This window comes from Apium graveolens, chromosome 5 (assembly GCF_009905375.1).
Source record: "Apium graveolens cultivar Ventura chromosome 5, ASM990537v1, whole genome shotgun sequence".
Taxonomy (NCBI): domain Eukaryota; kingdom Viridiplantae; phylum Streptophyta; class Magnoliopsida; order Apiales; family Apiaceae; genus Apium; species Apium graveolens.
This window is the reverse complement of record NC_133651.1, coordinates 259,755,816-259,773,533: the sequence shown is the minus strand read 5'-3', so window position 1 is coordinate 259,773,533 and position 17,718 is coordinate 259,755,816. Positions and strand designations below refer to the sequence as shown.

The 17,718-nt window shown below is 36.1% G+C and overlaps 1 protein-coding gene across 1 annotated transcript; it reads right to left on the bottom strand.

The window, feature by feature from the left end:
• Positions 1-13,892: 13,892 nt before the first annotated feature.
• On the bottom strand, positions 13,893-17,557 carry LOC141725113 (1,4-dihydroxy-2-naphthoyl-CoA synthase, peroxisomal). The gene is made up of 9 exons (XM_074527527.1): positions 17,188-17,557; positions 16,084-16,206; positions 15,590-15,691; positions 15,358-15,396; positions 15,181-15,279; positions 14,932-14,979; positions 14,623-14,718; positions 14,369-14,491; positions 13,893-14,283 (listed from the first exon to the last, which is right to left on the bottom strand). The coding sequence occupies exons 1-9, from the start codon at positions 17,446-17,448 to the stop codon at positions 14,167-14,169; spliced, it is 1,008 nt and encodes a 335-aa protein (XP_074383628.1). The 5' UTR covers positions 17,449-17,557; the 3' UTR covers positions 13,893-14,166.
• Between the last annotated feature and the right edge of the window lie 161 nt (positions 17,558-17,718).

The following is a 17,718-nucleotide window of genomic DNA, read 5'->3' as shown; positions in this document are numbered from 1 at the left end:
ACAACAATGCATTCATTCACTTCATCTTCCTACATACAACCAACTACATCAATATTGCATCTACCTAACAAACAACATTATTAAGGCTGCTGCAATAACAACAAACACACACAGTTTCAAATTACTTCTAAGTCTTTCTATCTGAGCTTTTAGGGCCTTGTTTGCCTCCTCTACTTGCATCTTCTCACCCTTGACCATTCTTCTTTTTTCAACAGCTTTCTCCAGATTTTCTTCAACAAGTTTCAATTTTTCCTCCAAATATACCCTTATGTGATTCAAATGAGTGATTACATCATAAACCCTCCCATTAAATCCTTCATCAATCCACTCAAAGACGTGGCAGTCTTGGACCTCCTAATTTTATAGCAAAAAAATCAAACATGGTGCATTTTATTGTAATTAATTTAATAAAACAAGATATAAACAATAATGTATACCTTAGGTTTTGAACATGTATAGAACCTTCTCCCTGAATTTTTTAGTGTAGAAGAAGTACTAACCATTACTAATCTCCCACAAAAACATTGTTGATGACTGAACTTTTTCACTAATTCATTTGAGGTGCTATCACATATTTTTGTGTTAGGGATTTTACTCCTCATCATCGACAACTGCTTAATTTTCAATGAATTACACTAATTCATCCTTTTACTCCCACTATTTGATTTTTGGCATAAGAACCCTAGATGTTAGAGAGAGTATTGTCTATTCTATTTATAACCATGTGTATCATCTTATAGTCGTTACAATTCACGTAACACACTGGAGATCCGTTGTTTACACTGTGTCAAACATGTTAATGCCACGTATGTTAGATCAACTGGTCAATATAACAGTGTTGTCATTATTTCTACTAAAATGGTACATTAGAAATCCTAATAAAAATAATCAAGATTTTGATATTAGACACTCACTTCAGTAACAAAGTGATATTTAACCCTTAAGATTTTAAATTATAAAATATTTTATTATGGGTAATTCCCTGTTTTCTCTTATATTTTTTACCAATGTCATAAAGTATTCCTTCTACTTCTTTTTATCTTGTTTTTACTTTTTATACATATTTTTTATTTATAATAATAATTATTATTATTGAAGTAATATGATAATAATATAAATTAAGTTTAAATCTTTCTATATATTTAGGTTTATAATTCAAAATATAATTTACGTTTTATTATATATATATAATAATTACTAAGATGTATGGAGATCTGAAGAAGCACTTTTGGTGGAGTGGAATGAAAGGAGACATAGCTGAATTTGTGGGGAAATGTCTTACATGTCAACAAGTGAAGATAGACCATCAAAGGCCTAGTGGATTGTTGCAGCAACTAGATATTCCAGTTTGGAAGTGGGAAAACATTACTATGGATTTTGTGACTCACTTGCCGAGGACTTTCAAGAAGAATGATGTCATATGGGTGGTGGTCGATAGACTTACTAAGTCCGCTCACTTCTTACCTATTAGAGAGACTACTCCTGTTAATGAGTTGGCAGAGATTTTTCAGCGAGATATTGTTAGACTTCATGGTGTGCCGGTGTCGATAGTTTCTGACAGGGATACGAGATTTACATCGCGTTTTTGGAAGGGATTTTAGCAAGCTTGGGTACGAGGCTTAATTTTAGTACAGCTTATCATCCGCAGACCGATGGACAGTCAGAGAGGACGATTCAGACATTGGAGGATATGTTAAGGGCTTGCGCGTTAGAGTGGACAGGTGATTGGGACAAGTACCTGTATCTGGTTGAGTTTGCGTACAATAATAGTTGGCACGCGAGTATTGGTATGCCACCATTTGAAGCTTTGTGTGGTAGGAGATGTAGGGCACCATCTTGTTGGGATGGGGTTGGAGAGAGAGTCATTGAAGGACCAGAGTTGGTTAGAATCACTAATGAGAAGGTAGAGAAAGTTAAAGAAAGTTTGAAGGAAGCTCGATCTCGTCAAAAGAGTTATGCGGATCAACATCGGAAGTTTGGTGGATTTGAGCCAGGTGATCATGTGTTCTTGAAGGTGTCTCCTTGTAAGGGTGTGAAGCGTTTTGGTATGAAGGGAAAGCTTAGTCCGAGATATGTTGGCCCTTTTGACGTTATAGAGAAAGTAGGGGAAGTATCTTATAGAGTTGCGTTGCCACCACAACTATCTCATGTGCATAATGTGTTTCATGTGTCTGTTTTAAGGGGCTATAAATATCATCTGTTACACGTAGTTCAGTATCCATTACATAAGATTAGAGAGGATCTTTCTTGTGAGGAAGAAGCTGAGGCTATCTTAGCTCGAGAGGAGCGAGTTTTGAGGAAGAACACCATTCCGTTTGTGAAGGTTTTGTGGAAAAATCATTCTGAGAGAGAGGCTACTTGGGAATTAGAAGAATCTATCCGAGAGAAATATCCGCATTTATTCGATTCAGGTACGAGTATTTAGTTTCGTTTGATTCCGGGGACGGAATCCTTTTTTAAGGAGGTATATATGTAATATACGTAGATTTAACAATAATAATAATAATAATAATAATAATATATTTTGAATTAGAGATCAAGTTAGAAAAGGAAAAGGAGAGTTAATAATGTTTAGTTAAATATTAAAATTTTAATTCTAATGGTGGGAGGATACATTTTGTTATATATATATATATATATATATATTAATATATTAATATATGGATATTATTAAGTAAGGGAGTAAAAGGAAAAGAGATAAGAAAAACCCTAGAGGAGCATTGGCGGATAGACTCAGAGGAAACAGAGTACTAGATATAGTCTTCTTCTTTCTTATCAGATACTGCTTCTCTGTCTGGTACGTATAATTCATTTATTAATTAATTTTTTTTCTTAAAAAAAATAATTGTACATCTATTATTGTCTGGTTAATGAATGTGTTTCATTCGTGAACTTATAACAATATTTTATTAAGCTAAATCTTCATGATGTGATTTCGGGTAAACTTTTGTTCGCGAGCTCTTGAATTACCGTTTGCTTTATCTAATATTATATGTTATTTTAATATTTTAATTTATGTTATTTTATTCTTTCTTTTAATAATGAAGGATCTCACACCATATACTTTATAATCCCAAGTTGCAGCAAGGTAGTTCCTGAATTTATTAATATTTTATATCATAATTTTATAATAGTAATAACATGTTTTTTTCTAAAAATTTTATTAATTTATTACAGATCTATAAAGCCTGTTAATATTATTGTAATCATGAATGTAGTGGACATATATATATTTTTGACATTATGTTTATACGAGATGCTTGGTCTAGGTTATTATTTCATTTTGATTTAGTATGTATTCATATACAACTACTTCATGTGTAAGTTAGTAGGCAGAGTTTTCAACTTTGTGTTGACAAGTATGTAACTAAGGTGAGGTGTTAAATTTGGTTATGCATGAATGTAGCTTTTCATTATTTAATTAGTTGTGTAAAAAGGTATTGGTACCATTCAGTTGTATGGTATTTACGTGTATATATACTATTGTTATCAAATTAATTCCTTCACTAATGTTAGCAGTGTCAGGGGAGTAATAATATTTGAATAATAATTATGGTAACTGATTAGTTATAAAATGTCCTTAATAATAAATTACAATTTTGTATTTAGATCGCGGGCCGGGAATTTAGAGCACTGTTTGCGGATTTCTTTAGTATATTTAATTGCGATACTTGAGGTACGGATTCCGTCCCCTTTTGACGATTCTGCCACTGCCTAGGCTACTTCTGTCGCTGAAACTGCTGATTCTGATTCTGACCTACATACTGATTCCGACCGTGAAATGACTGACCACCCCTATTCTGATTCTGTCTGCGCCACTGTCCCTGCTGACCATTCTGACCTCCATACCACTGTCTACCCTGTGCAAAACCCTGATCATCCCTAGTCCTCTTACTACCACTGTTAGACCCGGAAGTCCTGAAATCTATGCGCTCCTTCTCAACATCCTTTGCTACATCAGCCGCCTCTGCCACATTATCAAATTTAAAAGAAATTATGGAACCCCTCAGATGAGACTTCAATCCCCATTTAAATTTATCAGCCTGCTGCGCAGCAGTCCTTGCAACTGTCCCAGCAAATCCAGCCAACCTTATAAACCTCGCCATATAATCAGTAATGCTCTCATCCTGGTGCTGCATAATAGAATTAAACTCCCTCAAATAAGCCTCCCTATCAGCATTAGAGAAGTACTGCTCATAGAATACTTCCTTGAATCCCTGCCATTCCAAAGCCTCTGTATATTGCTCCCCTTTAGTAGCTTTCAATCCTCTCCACCACCTCCGAGCATCACTCTCCAACTTATACACAGCTAACATGACCTTCTAAATCTCATCACAACCCAGTGCATCAAAAATTTTTTCGAGATGAACAATCCAATTTTTAGCATCAATAGGAGTCGGTGCTGCACTAAAAGAGTCTGGTTTCTGCTTCACAAACCTCTCCAACCATACAAATGGCTCTAACTGATGGCCTTGACCATTCTGATTCTGATTACCATTGCCATTCTGATTTTCGTGTCCATTTTGATTTTCCTCTCCATTCCGATTTCCTTCTCCATTCTGATTTCCCTCTCCATTCTGATTTCCTTGGTTTGCCAAAGCCTGCTGTACAGCTTGAGCCACTGCTTGCCCTATCATCTCAGTAAGCTGAGCGGGGTCAATATGAAAAGGATCACGTCTAGGAGGCATCTACAATATAAGATAGCGAATAAATGAAGATTACGAGAGCAAATATGATGAAGCAGTTACAAACAGATATCAAATGATGAAGCAGAATGAAACAAAATTAAATAGAACACCCATCCTATCGTCTACCCAAACTCACAGGTCAACCTAAGTAGGTTTTCTACAAGAAAGAACCTAAGCTCTGATGCCATCTCTAAATACTGATAAAGTCCGAATTTGTATACCAAGGGTCTCAGCCGAAGGGGGATGTTAAGTTAATTTCTGCTCTAAAGGCGAGTAAATTGTTGTCTAAGGGTTATGATGGCTACCTTGCTTTCGTGAAGGATACGTCGAAGGATGAACCTCGCATCGAGGATTATCCAGTTGTTAGGGAGTATGAAGATGTGTTCCCCGATGAGCTACCAGGTTTGCCACCACATAGAGAGGTGGAGTCTACTATTGAACTAGTTCCAGGTGCTGAGCCTATTACTAAGGCGCCTTACCGGATGGCCCCACTTGAGTTACAGGAATTGAAGGAGCAGTTGCAGGAGTTGTTGGATAGGGGATTTATCAGGCCAAGTGTGTCTCCATGGGGTGCTCCTGTGTTGTTTGTGAAGAAGAAGGATGGTTTCATAAGATTGTGCATTGACTATAGGGAGTTGAATAAAGTGACTATCAGAAACAGGTATCCTCTGCCACGCATTGATGACCTGTTTGATCAGTTACAAGGGGCGAAGTTCTTTTCGAAGATAGATTTGAGATCTGGTTACCATCAGTTACGAGTTAGGGAGGAAGACATTCCGAAGACTGCATTTCACACTTGTTATGGTCATTATGAGTTTCTCGTGATGTCCTTTGGGTTGACGAATGCACTAGCGGTATTTATGGATTTAATGAATCGGGTCTTTCATGATTATCTGGATAAATTTGTGGTGGTCTTCATCGATGATATCTTGATATACTCTAGGAGCAGAGAGGAGCATGAGGAACATTTACGTACTGTGCTTGAAATTTTGAGGGAGAAGAAGTTGTTTGCAAAATTTTCAAAGTGTGAATTCTGGTTGGAGGAAGTGGCATTTTTGGGGAATATTGTATCTGGTAGGGGCATTGAGTTGGATCCTGCAAAAGTCGAGGCTATTACTAATTGGCCCAGACCTAGCAATGTGATGGAGGTGAGGAGTTTCTTAGGTTTGGCAGGTTACTACAGGCGTTTTATGGAAGATTTCTCTTCCATAGCTTTGCCATTGACTCGGCTAATGAGGAAGGGAATTAAGTTCGAGTGGAATGATGATCGTGAGAAGAGCTTTCAAGAGTTGAAGAAGAGGTTGGTGTCCGCTCCAATACTTGTATTGCCATCAGGAAGTGGAGGTTTTCAGGTTTATAGTGATGCTTCTAAGAGAGGATTGGGGTGTGTTCTTATGCAGCATGGGAAAGTGATTTCTTACGCCTCTAGGCAACTTAAACCTTATGAGGTGAACTATCCTACCCATGACTTGGAGTTAGTGACTGTTGTATTTGCTTTGAAGATATAGAGACACTATATTTATGGAGAGACTTGTGACATCTTTACTGATCACAAGAGTCTCAAATACATCTTTACTCAGAAAGAGCTTAATATGAGGCAGCGGAGGTGGCTTGAACTTCTTAAGGATTATGATGCAAATATTCAGTACCATCCAGGGAAGGCGAATGTAGTGGCATGCGCTCTTAGTAGGAAGAAGTTGGGGAGTGTTGCATCTCTCATTACTCAGCCGCACCTTATTTCAGATTTGGAGCGCTTGGGTGTTGGGTTGTATGTTAGAGGATCAAGTGGTAGCATTGCAAATTTGAAAGTGGAATTGAATCTTGTTTCAAGGGTTAAGGAAGCTCAGAAGAGTGATATAGGTTTGGAAGCTATTAGATCCGAGGTGGCAGGTGGAAAGCAAACACATTTTTGTGTTGATGATGAGGGTGTGATATGGTTGGGTGGAAAATTATGCGTGCCAGCAGACCCGACGATTCGTGAGGAAATTTTGAAGGAGGCTCATAGTTCTTCATTTTTTATTCGTCCAGGTTCTATTAAGATGTATGGAGATCTGAAGAAGCACTTTTGGTGGAGTGGAATGAAAGGAGACATAGCTGAATTTGTGGGGAAATGTCTTACATGTCAACAAGTGAAGATAGACCATCAAAGGCCTAGTGGATTCAGGTACGAGTATTTAGTTTCGTTTGATTCCGGGGACGGAATCCTTTTTTAAGTAGGTATATATGTAATATACGTAGATTTAACAATAATAATAATAATAATAATATATTTTGAATTAGACATCAAGTTAGAAAAGGAAAAGGAGAGTTAATAATGTTTAGTTAAATATTAAAATTTAATTCTAATGGTGGGAGGATACATTTTGTTATATATATATATACATATATATATATATATATATATATATATTAATATATGGATATTATTAAGTACGGGAGTAAAAGGAAAAGAGATAAGAAAAACCCTAGAGGAGCATTGGCGGATAGACTCAGAGGAAACAGAGTACTAGATATAGTCTTCTTCTTTCTTATCAGAAACTACTTCTCTGTCTTTTACGTATAATTCATTTATTAATTAATTTTTTTTCTTAAAAAAATTAATTGTACATCTCTTATTGTCTGGTTAATGAATGTGTTTCATTCGTGAACTTATAACAATATTTTATTAAGCTAAATCTTCATGACGTGATTTCGGGTAAACTTTTGTTCGCGAGCTCTTGAATTACCGTTTGCTTTATCTAATATTATATGTTATTTTAATATTTTAATTTATGTTATTTTATTCTTTCTTTTAATAATGAAGGATCTCACACCATATACTTTATAATCCCAAGTTGCAGCAAGGTAGTTCCTGAATTTATTAATATTTTATATCATAATTTTATAATAGTAATAACATGTTTTTTTCTAAAAATTTTATTAATTTATTACAGATCTATAAAGCCTGTTAATTTTATTGTAATCATGAATGTAGTGGACATATATATATTTTCGACATTATGTTTATACGAGATGCTTGGTCTAGGTTATTATTTCGTTTTGATTTAGTATGTATTCATATACAACTACTTCACGTGTAAGTTAGTAGGCAGAGTCTTCAACTTTGTGTTGACAAGTATTTAACTAAGGTGAGGTGTTAAATTTGGTTATGCATGAATGTAGCTTTTCATTATTTAATTAGTTGTGTAAAAAGGTATTGGTACCATTCAGTTGTATGGTAGTTACGTGTATATATACTATTGTTATAAAATTAATTCCTTCACTAATGTTAGCAGGGTCAGGGGAGTAATAATATTTGAATAATAATTATGGTAACTGATTAGTTATAAAATGTCCTTAATAATAAATTACAATTTTGTATTTAGATCGCGGGCCGGGAATTTAGAGCACTGTTTGCGGATTTCTTTAGTATATTTAATTGCGATACTCGAGGTACGGATTTCGTCCCCTTTTGACGATTCTGCCACTGCCTAGGCTGCTTCTGTCGCTGAAACTGCTGATTCTGATTCTGACCTACATACTGATTCCGGCCGTGGAATGACTGACCACCCCTATTCTGATTCTGTCTGCGCCACTGTCCCTGCTGACCATTCTGACCTCCATACCACTGTCTACCCTGTGCAAAACCCTGATCATCCCTAGTCCTCTTACTACCACTGTTAGACCTGGAAGTCCTGAAATCTATGCGCTCCTTCTCAACATCCTTTGCTACATCAGCCGCCTCTGCCACATTATCAAATTTAAAAGAAATTATGGAACCCCTCAGATGAGACTTCAATCCCCATTTAAATTTATCAGCCTGCTGCGCAGCAGTCCCTGCAACTGTCCCAGCAAATCCAGCCAACCTTATAAACCTCGCCATATAATCAGTAATGCTCTCATCCTGGTGCTGCATAATAGAATTAAACTCCCTCAAATAAGCCTCCCTATCAGCATTAGAGAAGTACTGCTCATAGAATACTTCCTTGAATCCCTGCCATTCCAAAGCCTCTGTATATTGCTCCCCTTTAGTAGCTTTCAATCCTCTCCACCACCTCCGAGCATCACCCTCCAACTTATACACAGCTAACCTGACCTTCTAAATCTCATCACAACCCAGTGCATCAAAAATTTTCTCGAGATGAACAATCCAATTTTCAGCATCAATAGGAGTCGGTGCTGCACTAAAAGAGTCTGGTTTCTGCTTCACAAACCTCTCCAACCATACAAACGGCTTTAACTGATGGCCTTGACCATTCTGATTCTGATTACCATTGCCATTCTGATTTTCGTGTCCATTTTGATTTTCCTCTCCATTCCGATTTCCTTCTCCATTCTGATTTCCCTCTCCATTCTAATTTCCTTGGTTTGCCAAAGCCTGCTGTACAGCTTGAGCCACTGCTTTCCCTATCATCTCAGTAAGCTGAGCGGGGTCAATATGAAAAGGATCACGTCTAGGAGGCATCTACAATATAAGATAGCGAACAAATGAAGATTATGAGAGCAAATATGATGAAGCAGTTACAAACAGATATCAAATGATGAAGCAGAATGAAACAAAATTAAATAGAACACCCATCCTATCGTCTACCCAAACTCACAGGTCAACCTAAGTAGGTTTTCTACAAGAAAGAACCTAAGCTCTGATGCCATCTCTAAATACTGATAAAGTCCGAATTTGTATACCAAGGGTCTCAGCCGAAGGGGGATGTTAAGTTAATTTCTGCTCTAAAGGCGAGTAAATTGTTGTCTAAGGGTTATGATGGCTACCTTGCTTTCGTGAAGGATACGTCGAAGGATGAACCTCGCATCGAGGATTATCCAGTTGTTAGGGAGTATGAAGATGTGTTCCCCGATGAGCTACCAGGTTTGCCACCATATAGAGAGGTGGAGTTTACTATTGAACTAGTTCCAGGTGCTGAGCCTATTTCTAAGGCGCCTTACCGGATGGCACCACTTGAGTTGCAGGAATTGAAGGAGCAGTTGCAGGAGTTGTTGGATAGGGGATTTATCAGGACAAGTGTGTCTCCATGGGGTGCTCCTGTGTTGTTTGTGAAGAAGAAGGATGGTTTCATAAGATTGTGCATTGACTATAGGGAGTTGAATAAAGTGACTATCAGAAATAGGTATCCTCTGCCACGCATTGATGACCTGTTTGATCAGTTACAAGGGTGAAGTTCTTTTCGAAGATAGATTTGAGATCTGGTTACCATCAGTTATGAGTTAGGGAGGAAGACATTCCGAAGACTGCATTTCGCACTCGTTATGGTCATTATGAGTTTCTCGTGATGTCCTTTGGGTTGACGAATGCACTAGCGGTATTTATGGATTTAATGAATCGGGTCTTTCATGATTATCTGGATAAATTTGTGGTGGTCTTCATCGATGATATCTTGATATACTCTAGGAGCAGAGAGGAGCATGAGGAACATTTACGTACTGTACTTGAAATTTTGAGGGAGAAGAAGTTGTTTGCAAAATTTTCAAAGTGTGAATTCTGGTTGGAGGAAGTGGCATTTTTGGGGCATATTGTATTTGGTAGGGGCATTGAGTTGGATCCTGCGAAAGTCGAGGCTATTACTAATTGGCCCAGACCTAGCAATGTGACGGAGGTGAGGAGTTTCTTAGGTTTGGCAGGTTACTACAGGCGTTTTATGGAAGGTTTCTCTTCCATAGCTTTGCCATTGACTCAGCTAATGAGGAAGGGAATTAAGTTCGAGTGGAATGATGATCGTGAGAAGAGCTTTCAAGAGTTGAAGAAGAGGTTGGTGTCCGCTCCAATACTTGTGTTGCCATCAGGAAGTGGAGGTTTTCAGGTTTATAGTGATGCTTCTAAGAGAGGATTGGGGTGTGTTCTTATGCAGCATGGGAAAGTGATTTCTTACGCCTCTAAGCAACTTAAACCTTATGAGGTGAACTATCCTACCCATGACTTGGAGTTAGCGGCTGTTGTATTTGCTTTGAAGATATGGAGACACTATCTTTATGGAGAGACTTGTGACATCTTTACTGATCACAAGAGTCTCAGATACATCTTTACTCAGAAAGAGCTTAATATTAGGCAGCGGAGGTGGCTTGAACTTCTTAAGGATTATGATGCAAATATTCAGTACCATCCAGGGAAGGCGAATGTAGTGGCATGCGCTCTTAGTAGGAAGAACTTGGGGAGTGTTGCATCTCTCATTACTCAGCCGCACCTTATTTCAGATTTGGAGCGCTTGGGTGTTGAGTTGTATGTTAGAGGATCAAGTGGTAGCATTGCAAATTTGAAAGTGGAATTGAATCTTGTTTCAAGGGTTAAGGAAGCTCAGAATAGTGATACAGGTTTGGAAGCTATTAGATCCGAGGTGGCAGGTGGAAAGCAAACACATTTTCGTGTTGATGATGAGGGTGTGATATGGTTGGGTGGAAAATTGTGCGTGCCAGCAGACCCGACGATTCGTGAGGAAATTTTGAAGGAGGCTCATAGTTCTTCATTTTCTATTCGTCCAGGTTCTATTAAGATGTATGGAGATCTGAAGAAGCACTTTTGGTGGAGTGGAATGAAAGGAGACATAGCTGAATTTGTGGGGAAATGTCTTACATGTCAACAAGTGAAGATAGACCATCAAAGGCCTAGTGGATTCAGGTACGAGTATTTAGTTTCGTTTAATTTCGGGGACGGAATCCTTTTTTAAGGAGGTATATATGTAATATACGTAGATTTAACAACAACAACAACAATAATAATAATAATAATAATAATAATAATAATAATAATAATAATAATAATAATAATAATAATAATATATTTTGAATTAGAGATCAAGTTAGAAAAGGAAAAGGAGAGTTAATAATGTTTAGTTAAATACTAAAATTTTAATTCTAATGGTGGGAGGATACATTTTGTTATATATATATATATGGATATTATTAAGTACGGGAGTAAAAGGAAAAGAGATAAGAAAAACCCTAGAAGAGCATTGGCGGATAGACTCAGAGGAAACAGAGTACTAGATATAGTCTTCTTCTTTCTTATCAGATACTGCTTCTCTGTCTGGTACGTATAATTCATTTATTAATTAATTTTTTTTCTTAAAAAAATTAATTGTACATCTCTTATTGTCTGGTTAATGAATGTGTTTCATTCGTGAACTTATAACAATATTTTATTAAGCTAAATCTTCATGACGTGATTTCGGGTAAACTTTTGTTCGCGAGCTCTTGAATTACCGTTTGCTTTATCTAATATTATATGTTATTTTAATATTTTAATTTATGTTATTTTATTCTTTCTTTTAATAATGAAGGATCTCACACCATATACTTTATAATCCCAAGTTGCAGCAAGGTAGTTCCTGAATTTATTAATATTTTATATCATAATTTTATAATAGTAATAACATGTTTTTTTCTAAAAATTTTATTAATTTATTACAGATCTATAAAGCCTGTTAATATTATTGTAATCATGAATGTAGTGGACATATATATATTCTTGACATTATGTTTATACGAGATGCTTGGTCTAGGTTATTATTTCGTTTTGATTTAGTATGTATTCATATACAACTACTTCACGTGTAAGTTAGCAGGCAGAGTTTTCAACTTTGTGTTGACAAGTATTTAACTAAGGTGAGGTGTTAAATTTGGTTATGCATGAATGTAGCTTTTCATTATTTAATTAGTTGTGTAAAAAGGTATTGGTACCATTCAGTTGTATGGTAGTTACGTGTATATATACTATTGTTATAAAATTAATTCCTTCATTAATGTTAGCAGGGTTAGGGAGTAATAATATTTGAATAATAATTATGGTAACTGATTAGTTATAAAATGTCCTTAATAATAAATCACAATTTTGTATTTAGATCGCGGGCCGGGAATTTAGAGCATTGTTTGCGGATTTCTTTAGTATATTTAATTGCGATACTCGAAGTACGAATTCTATCCCCTTTTTATTCGGAGATACTCTTCTTAGATATTAAATATCTCTCATTTGTTCAATTTCATATTTTATTTTCGTTCCTTCTTACTTTCTGCTCTTATCGTTAATATTTGCTTTGATCATATTAATTTTCGAAAATTGTTTTAAAATTTTATTTGGATAATTTTGGATATCTGTTTATGCGATTTTCAATAATTTATTTACGACACCCTCTGCTTGGAAATCTGAATTATTTGTCTCAGGTGATTTTTAAATTTTGCGAGAAATATTATTTTTCATTTGGACCCTTAGTGTGATTTAGGGTATACCGAGTTAACCAATTATAGGGGTACTACAGCCATGTCATTGCGGCACCAGTGACATGACACTTCCGTGACAGTGTGATTGGTCACGGCGTATCCTTCTGTTAGCTCTTGGGAGGAGCTTTTGCGCATTTGATATTTGTTTCAGGATACGTGCGTGCACCCAGAGTTTGATTTGTGATTTGATTTATGGTGACGTTGTATATGCCGTACACGTTATCCATTTTGTTGCACGTATTAGGTACCCTATGATGTGTGTATTTGTATCTGTTCTGATCTCGGTATGAAATATCTTAACCCCTCGTTGTTTCAGCCTTATTTTTTTTTTAATTGTTGTTTTATTATAATTTGCAGATTATTTATTTCTGATCTCTTGATTTATAAACTGTAATCCGTACTGGGCGTTTGGCTCATGCCATATTCTTTTTTTGGCAGATGCTTAGGGGGATCTGGGATTGTGTGATGGAGAGCTCCCCTTTATTTCGTTCTTAGGATTTCAAACTTCTATCATTATTTAGACTTAATTTCTTATTAGAGATTTCAGCATTTATATTATTGGTTTAGACATTTTGGAGATTTAATATTATTTTAGAGATTTTAGACTGTTAAATTATTGTTAGAAATATATTAGTACTCTGTTTGCAGGTTTTTGGATTTTTAGTAATATCTTCCTTCTATTTTAAGAAGGGGGTGTTACAATATTTTAGATGAGGTTAGCATCTAAAATATTTTTCAAACATTTTTCTCAGCAACAGACATTATTTTTCAAACAGCATTTCCACTAAGACTGTAACTTCAGGCCATTGGACCATCTTCTCTACATTTTGTGCAGTCCCAGTACTCCTGAGAGAGACTGAGAGACCTCTCCTTTCAGTAATATAATGTCTTCTTTCATCAAGAAAACATTGCAGATGGAATAGCCTAGTGGCAATGGTTTATCCTTGTGTTCTTAATTATTTAGGATTCAATTGCTTCTCTAACGTAACCAACACAAGATCATCAGAAAACCTGAATTTTAGACTATGTTTGAAACATGTGTCCACAAGTAAAACATTTAGTATTATCTAAAAATTCATCATGGTTGCCCCCCGTCCTTTCTTTCTCTCGGTCTTTTTGCTTCAGAAATAATTTTATTCCCTCAATTGAATTAAAACTTTAAAGTATGATCTGTTTCTCCCTCTAGAAACACTTCTGTATAGATCTCCCTCGGCCCCGAGTGAAAGTTGATCAAACATTACCAAGACACCACCAAGAAAGGCTTAGCAACACATTAGGGTAACCGCGGAAATTTAGCAAAATCTGGGCGCCTACGTTCCATATATGCAGTCTTCCCCTCGTTACCTTCTTCAGTTCCATAAAAGATGAGGGTAGCATTTCCTCCGAGTTCCTGCTTAGATGATAAAGATAGGCTGAGTATTGGATTCATATGCCAAATAACAATGGCAACATTGTTGCTATGAGCTAGAATTTACCTGGAGTCCAGCATGTCCATCATCAACTGCGTTAAGAGATGACTTGAGCACCCTAATTGCAGTTGGGCTGTTTCTTAGGATCTCTCTACACCATTTCACCGTCTCTTGTTCCAACTTCTCAAGCTAGACAAAATTTTCAAACATGCCAATATCAGAGTGTCCAAGTGAGTCAATGACAAATTGATCTAAGAGGTGTCATCAAATTTACTATCAATTAGATTCTAATATAGCCATTGAACTATACAGATCCTTACCGGGACAACTGTGTTTACAAGTCCCATCTTTTCTGCCTCAGAAGCAGTATAGAACCTTGACAGAAACCACATTTCCCGTGCCTTTTTAGGTCCAACCTGTCGAAGCATATATGATCTCCTTAAAGAGATTCTTCTTGATTTCTCAAGTTACATAGTAAACTAGATTTACAACTCTTCTTCAAACACGAAAAATGCAATTTGCACCGGAACAAAGTAACGAACATACATAACAATTAGCCTTTTCTACAAACGAACACCAAATCTTGTCTGTGTTAAATGTATGCTTGATTTTAATTACTTGGTACGTACCAAACGAGACATTATTGAAGATCCGTAACCAGCATCAAAGCTTCCAACCTGCAGTGCCCATGACGAAAGTATTATAGAAGCTAGCATAAAGTTTTCAAGGAATTATATTCCTCTTGTGTTAACCAATAGAACATAAGCAATTATTGATAGCAAAACTGTTGCAAACTTCTACTACATACAGTCACACATAAAATGAAGGACAGAACAGAGAGAGGTCGATTAGAGGGAGAGGAGGGAGGGGGGAAGCACCTTCGGACCCGTTTGACCAAAAACAGCATTATCAGCTGCAATTGTTAGATCACAGACCATATGTAGCACATGTCCTCCGCCAACTGCATAACCTGCAACCTATTTCCAAGAGTAAGATATTTTGGTAACAATATAGTCAAGAAATGTAAACAGAAAAATTGTGAGCAAGGATGCTACCATTGCAATCACTGGTTTTGGAAGTCGCCGAATTTGCACCTTTGCATAGAAAGAAAATGGGTAATTAAGCAAAAACAAAAAGAAGAGTAAAAGAAAGACAAAGTCCTAATTATAAAAACTTAACTTCCTATCAAATTCTAATTGATACATCTCACATTAAGTGGTCAATGGAGAAAACATAAAGAAGAATTGTTTATAAGGGCAACTAAGCTAAATACATTCAGTAAAGTACCTGTAAATCTAAAACATTCAATCGACCAAAATTTTCATAATCAGCATAACCATCTTTACTTCTCAATGCTTGATCGCCACCACTGCAGAATGCTTTTGACCCCTGTAACAACATAAAACTCTCAATATGTATTCATAACTTAGTGGATGCATAAGAAACCACCACTTCAGTACATTTGAAGAGAAATGGAAATCACCTTTCAATATAAAGATGGAACCACATACATTAATTTTAACATACATAGCAGGGATTGTTGCAAGTTTGAATCTTAATAGTTACTTTAGCGGGAGTTGAGAATTTGTATAACTGACATTTTTACTTTTTATCTATGTCGTTGCTGTAATCTTTCTTTTAGCAGTTAGCACTTGGCACCATTAAACTCCTGATACCGGTGGTAGTGCGCAAAACAGTTCCAAGGCATGTTGATTAAATTTGAGGAATCCAAGGGTGATGAAAGTATGCATACTGTATAACTACTAAACAGAAGAAATAACCTTTCCAGTAAGAATGATCACTCCCACTGAATTATCATCCCTTGCATCATTAAATGCACGAATAAGTTCCTTGATTGTTTTTGGTCGAAATGCATTTCTTCTTTCTGGCCTGTTAATTGTGATCTACAATTTAAAAAGAAGTAAAACTATCAAATTGTAGCACAGTAGCATATCATTTGCAGCTATGCGCTTGCTAAATTAATAAATTATTAAAAATAGTAACATACACTAGAAGCAAATTTTGTTGACAATTAAATAAAATCAAAAGGTGTCGACTTTTGAGAATAGAGATGCAATGTTTTACGAAAATGAATATCATCAAAATTATTACAAGTACTTGGCTAGTACCTCAAAATTACAAGTTTCAAGCATGGGAAAAGCCTTATGTTGTGTTTGGTTAATGTGAATGAAATTGAAAGGGAATTGAATGAGATTTGAACTACATTAGGGGTAAATGTTTAAAATTTTCATTCCTTCCATATTCATTAGAACTTGAGCCATAGTTCAAGCCTCCAAATTTGGGAAGGAATGATCCATTCTCCTCCATACTTATTTTTTTGTCAAATCTCATGAAAATTTTGTCCTCCCTCATTATATTTTAAATCTTCCCTCCTACCTCCATTGTCTTCCTTTATTTTTCACTCATTCCATCCCATTCATTCCATTCTCCCCAACGAAACATAACATAGTTTTGTAGCGATCTTACATTCAACTTACTAATCAATAACTATACACTTTTTCTGTAACTATCAATTAAATAAATAATTATATTTATTAAATTGAAGCACGGTCTCTCTTTTTTCTCGCTTAAGTAGTAGTTATCCCTGGGATTGTACTCCAATGGATACATGACTAGTGTTGAGTTCATTTAATTCTACAAGTAGAAACTAATACCAGGTGTTGAGTTCATTTAATTCTACAAGTAGAAACTAATACCAGGTGTTGAGTTCATTTAATCAAAACACGGAACCTATGATCAAATCATCGGTAGCCAATTCGCTGGCCTTAGTAAATGAGTCTATGACATTGGCATAATCAAATAAAATTGTAAATTGCAATAGCTTCAGAATTAATAAATGGAGCTTAAATCAGTAAACAAGTGACCTTAGCAATGCCTTCATCAGTAGCTTTCTCGTAAACAATATCAGTATACTCTATTCCCAGCTCATCAGAAGCAAGTTTCCAGACAGGTTGAAGCGTAGAGACATCTCCATGAATACGATGGTAGCTATCATTGATGGAGTTAGCACTGCTGCAATTATGAAAAGAAATGGAAGGTGGCGCAACGGGAACAAGGTGGCTAGAAACAGAGCACAATCTCCTTGTGGCAGTGCACAAGTCTTTTTCTGTAAAATTGTTAGCCATTTTGGGTTCTTTTTTTACTAGCGGAGGCCTGTACCGTTGTATTTTTAGCTTTGTTGCCAAAAGGCTAATCTTTCATACTACTTCTCTTGTGTCAACTTTGATTGGATAAGATAAGGCCACTCATCATGTTATTTGATATTGCTATTGGTTTTTGTCTGTGTTCCCCGTGCCCAATTGGAATTTATCTGTGTATATCCCATTTGTTTACGTCAATATTCCTTTCAATTATTTATATTTTATATTAATCATTTTCCTCAGTTTGGTATTTTT

Excerpts from the sequence above, each read along its gene's own strand:
- LOC141725113 (XM_074527527.1), bottom strand. The coding sequence starts at position 17,448 with ATGGCTAACAATTTTACAGAAAAAGACTTGTGCACTGCCACAAGGAGA. Across the intron at positions 16,207-17,187 it reads CTGATGAAGGCATTGCTAAG|ATCACAATTAACAGGCCAGA; the intron begins GTCACTTGTTTA and ends TTTAAATTGTAG. Across the intron at positions 14,284-14,368 it reads ATGGACATGCTGGACTCCAG|GAACTCGGAGGAAATGCTAC; the intron begins GTAAATTCTAGC and ends TCATCTAAGCAG.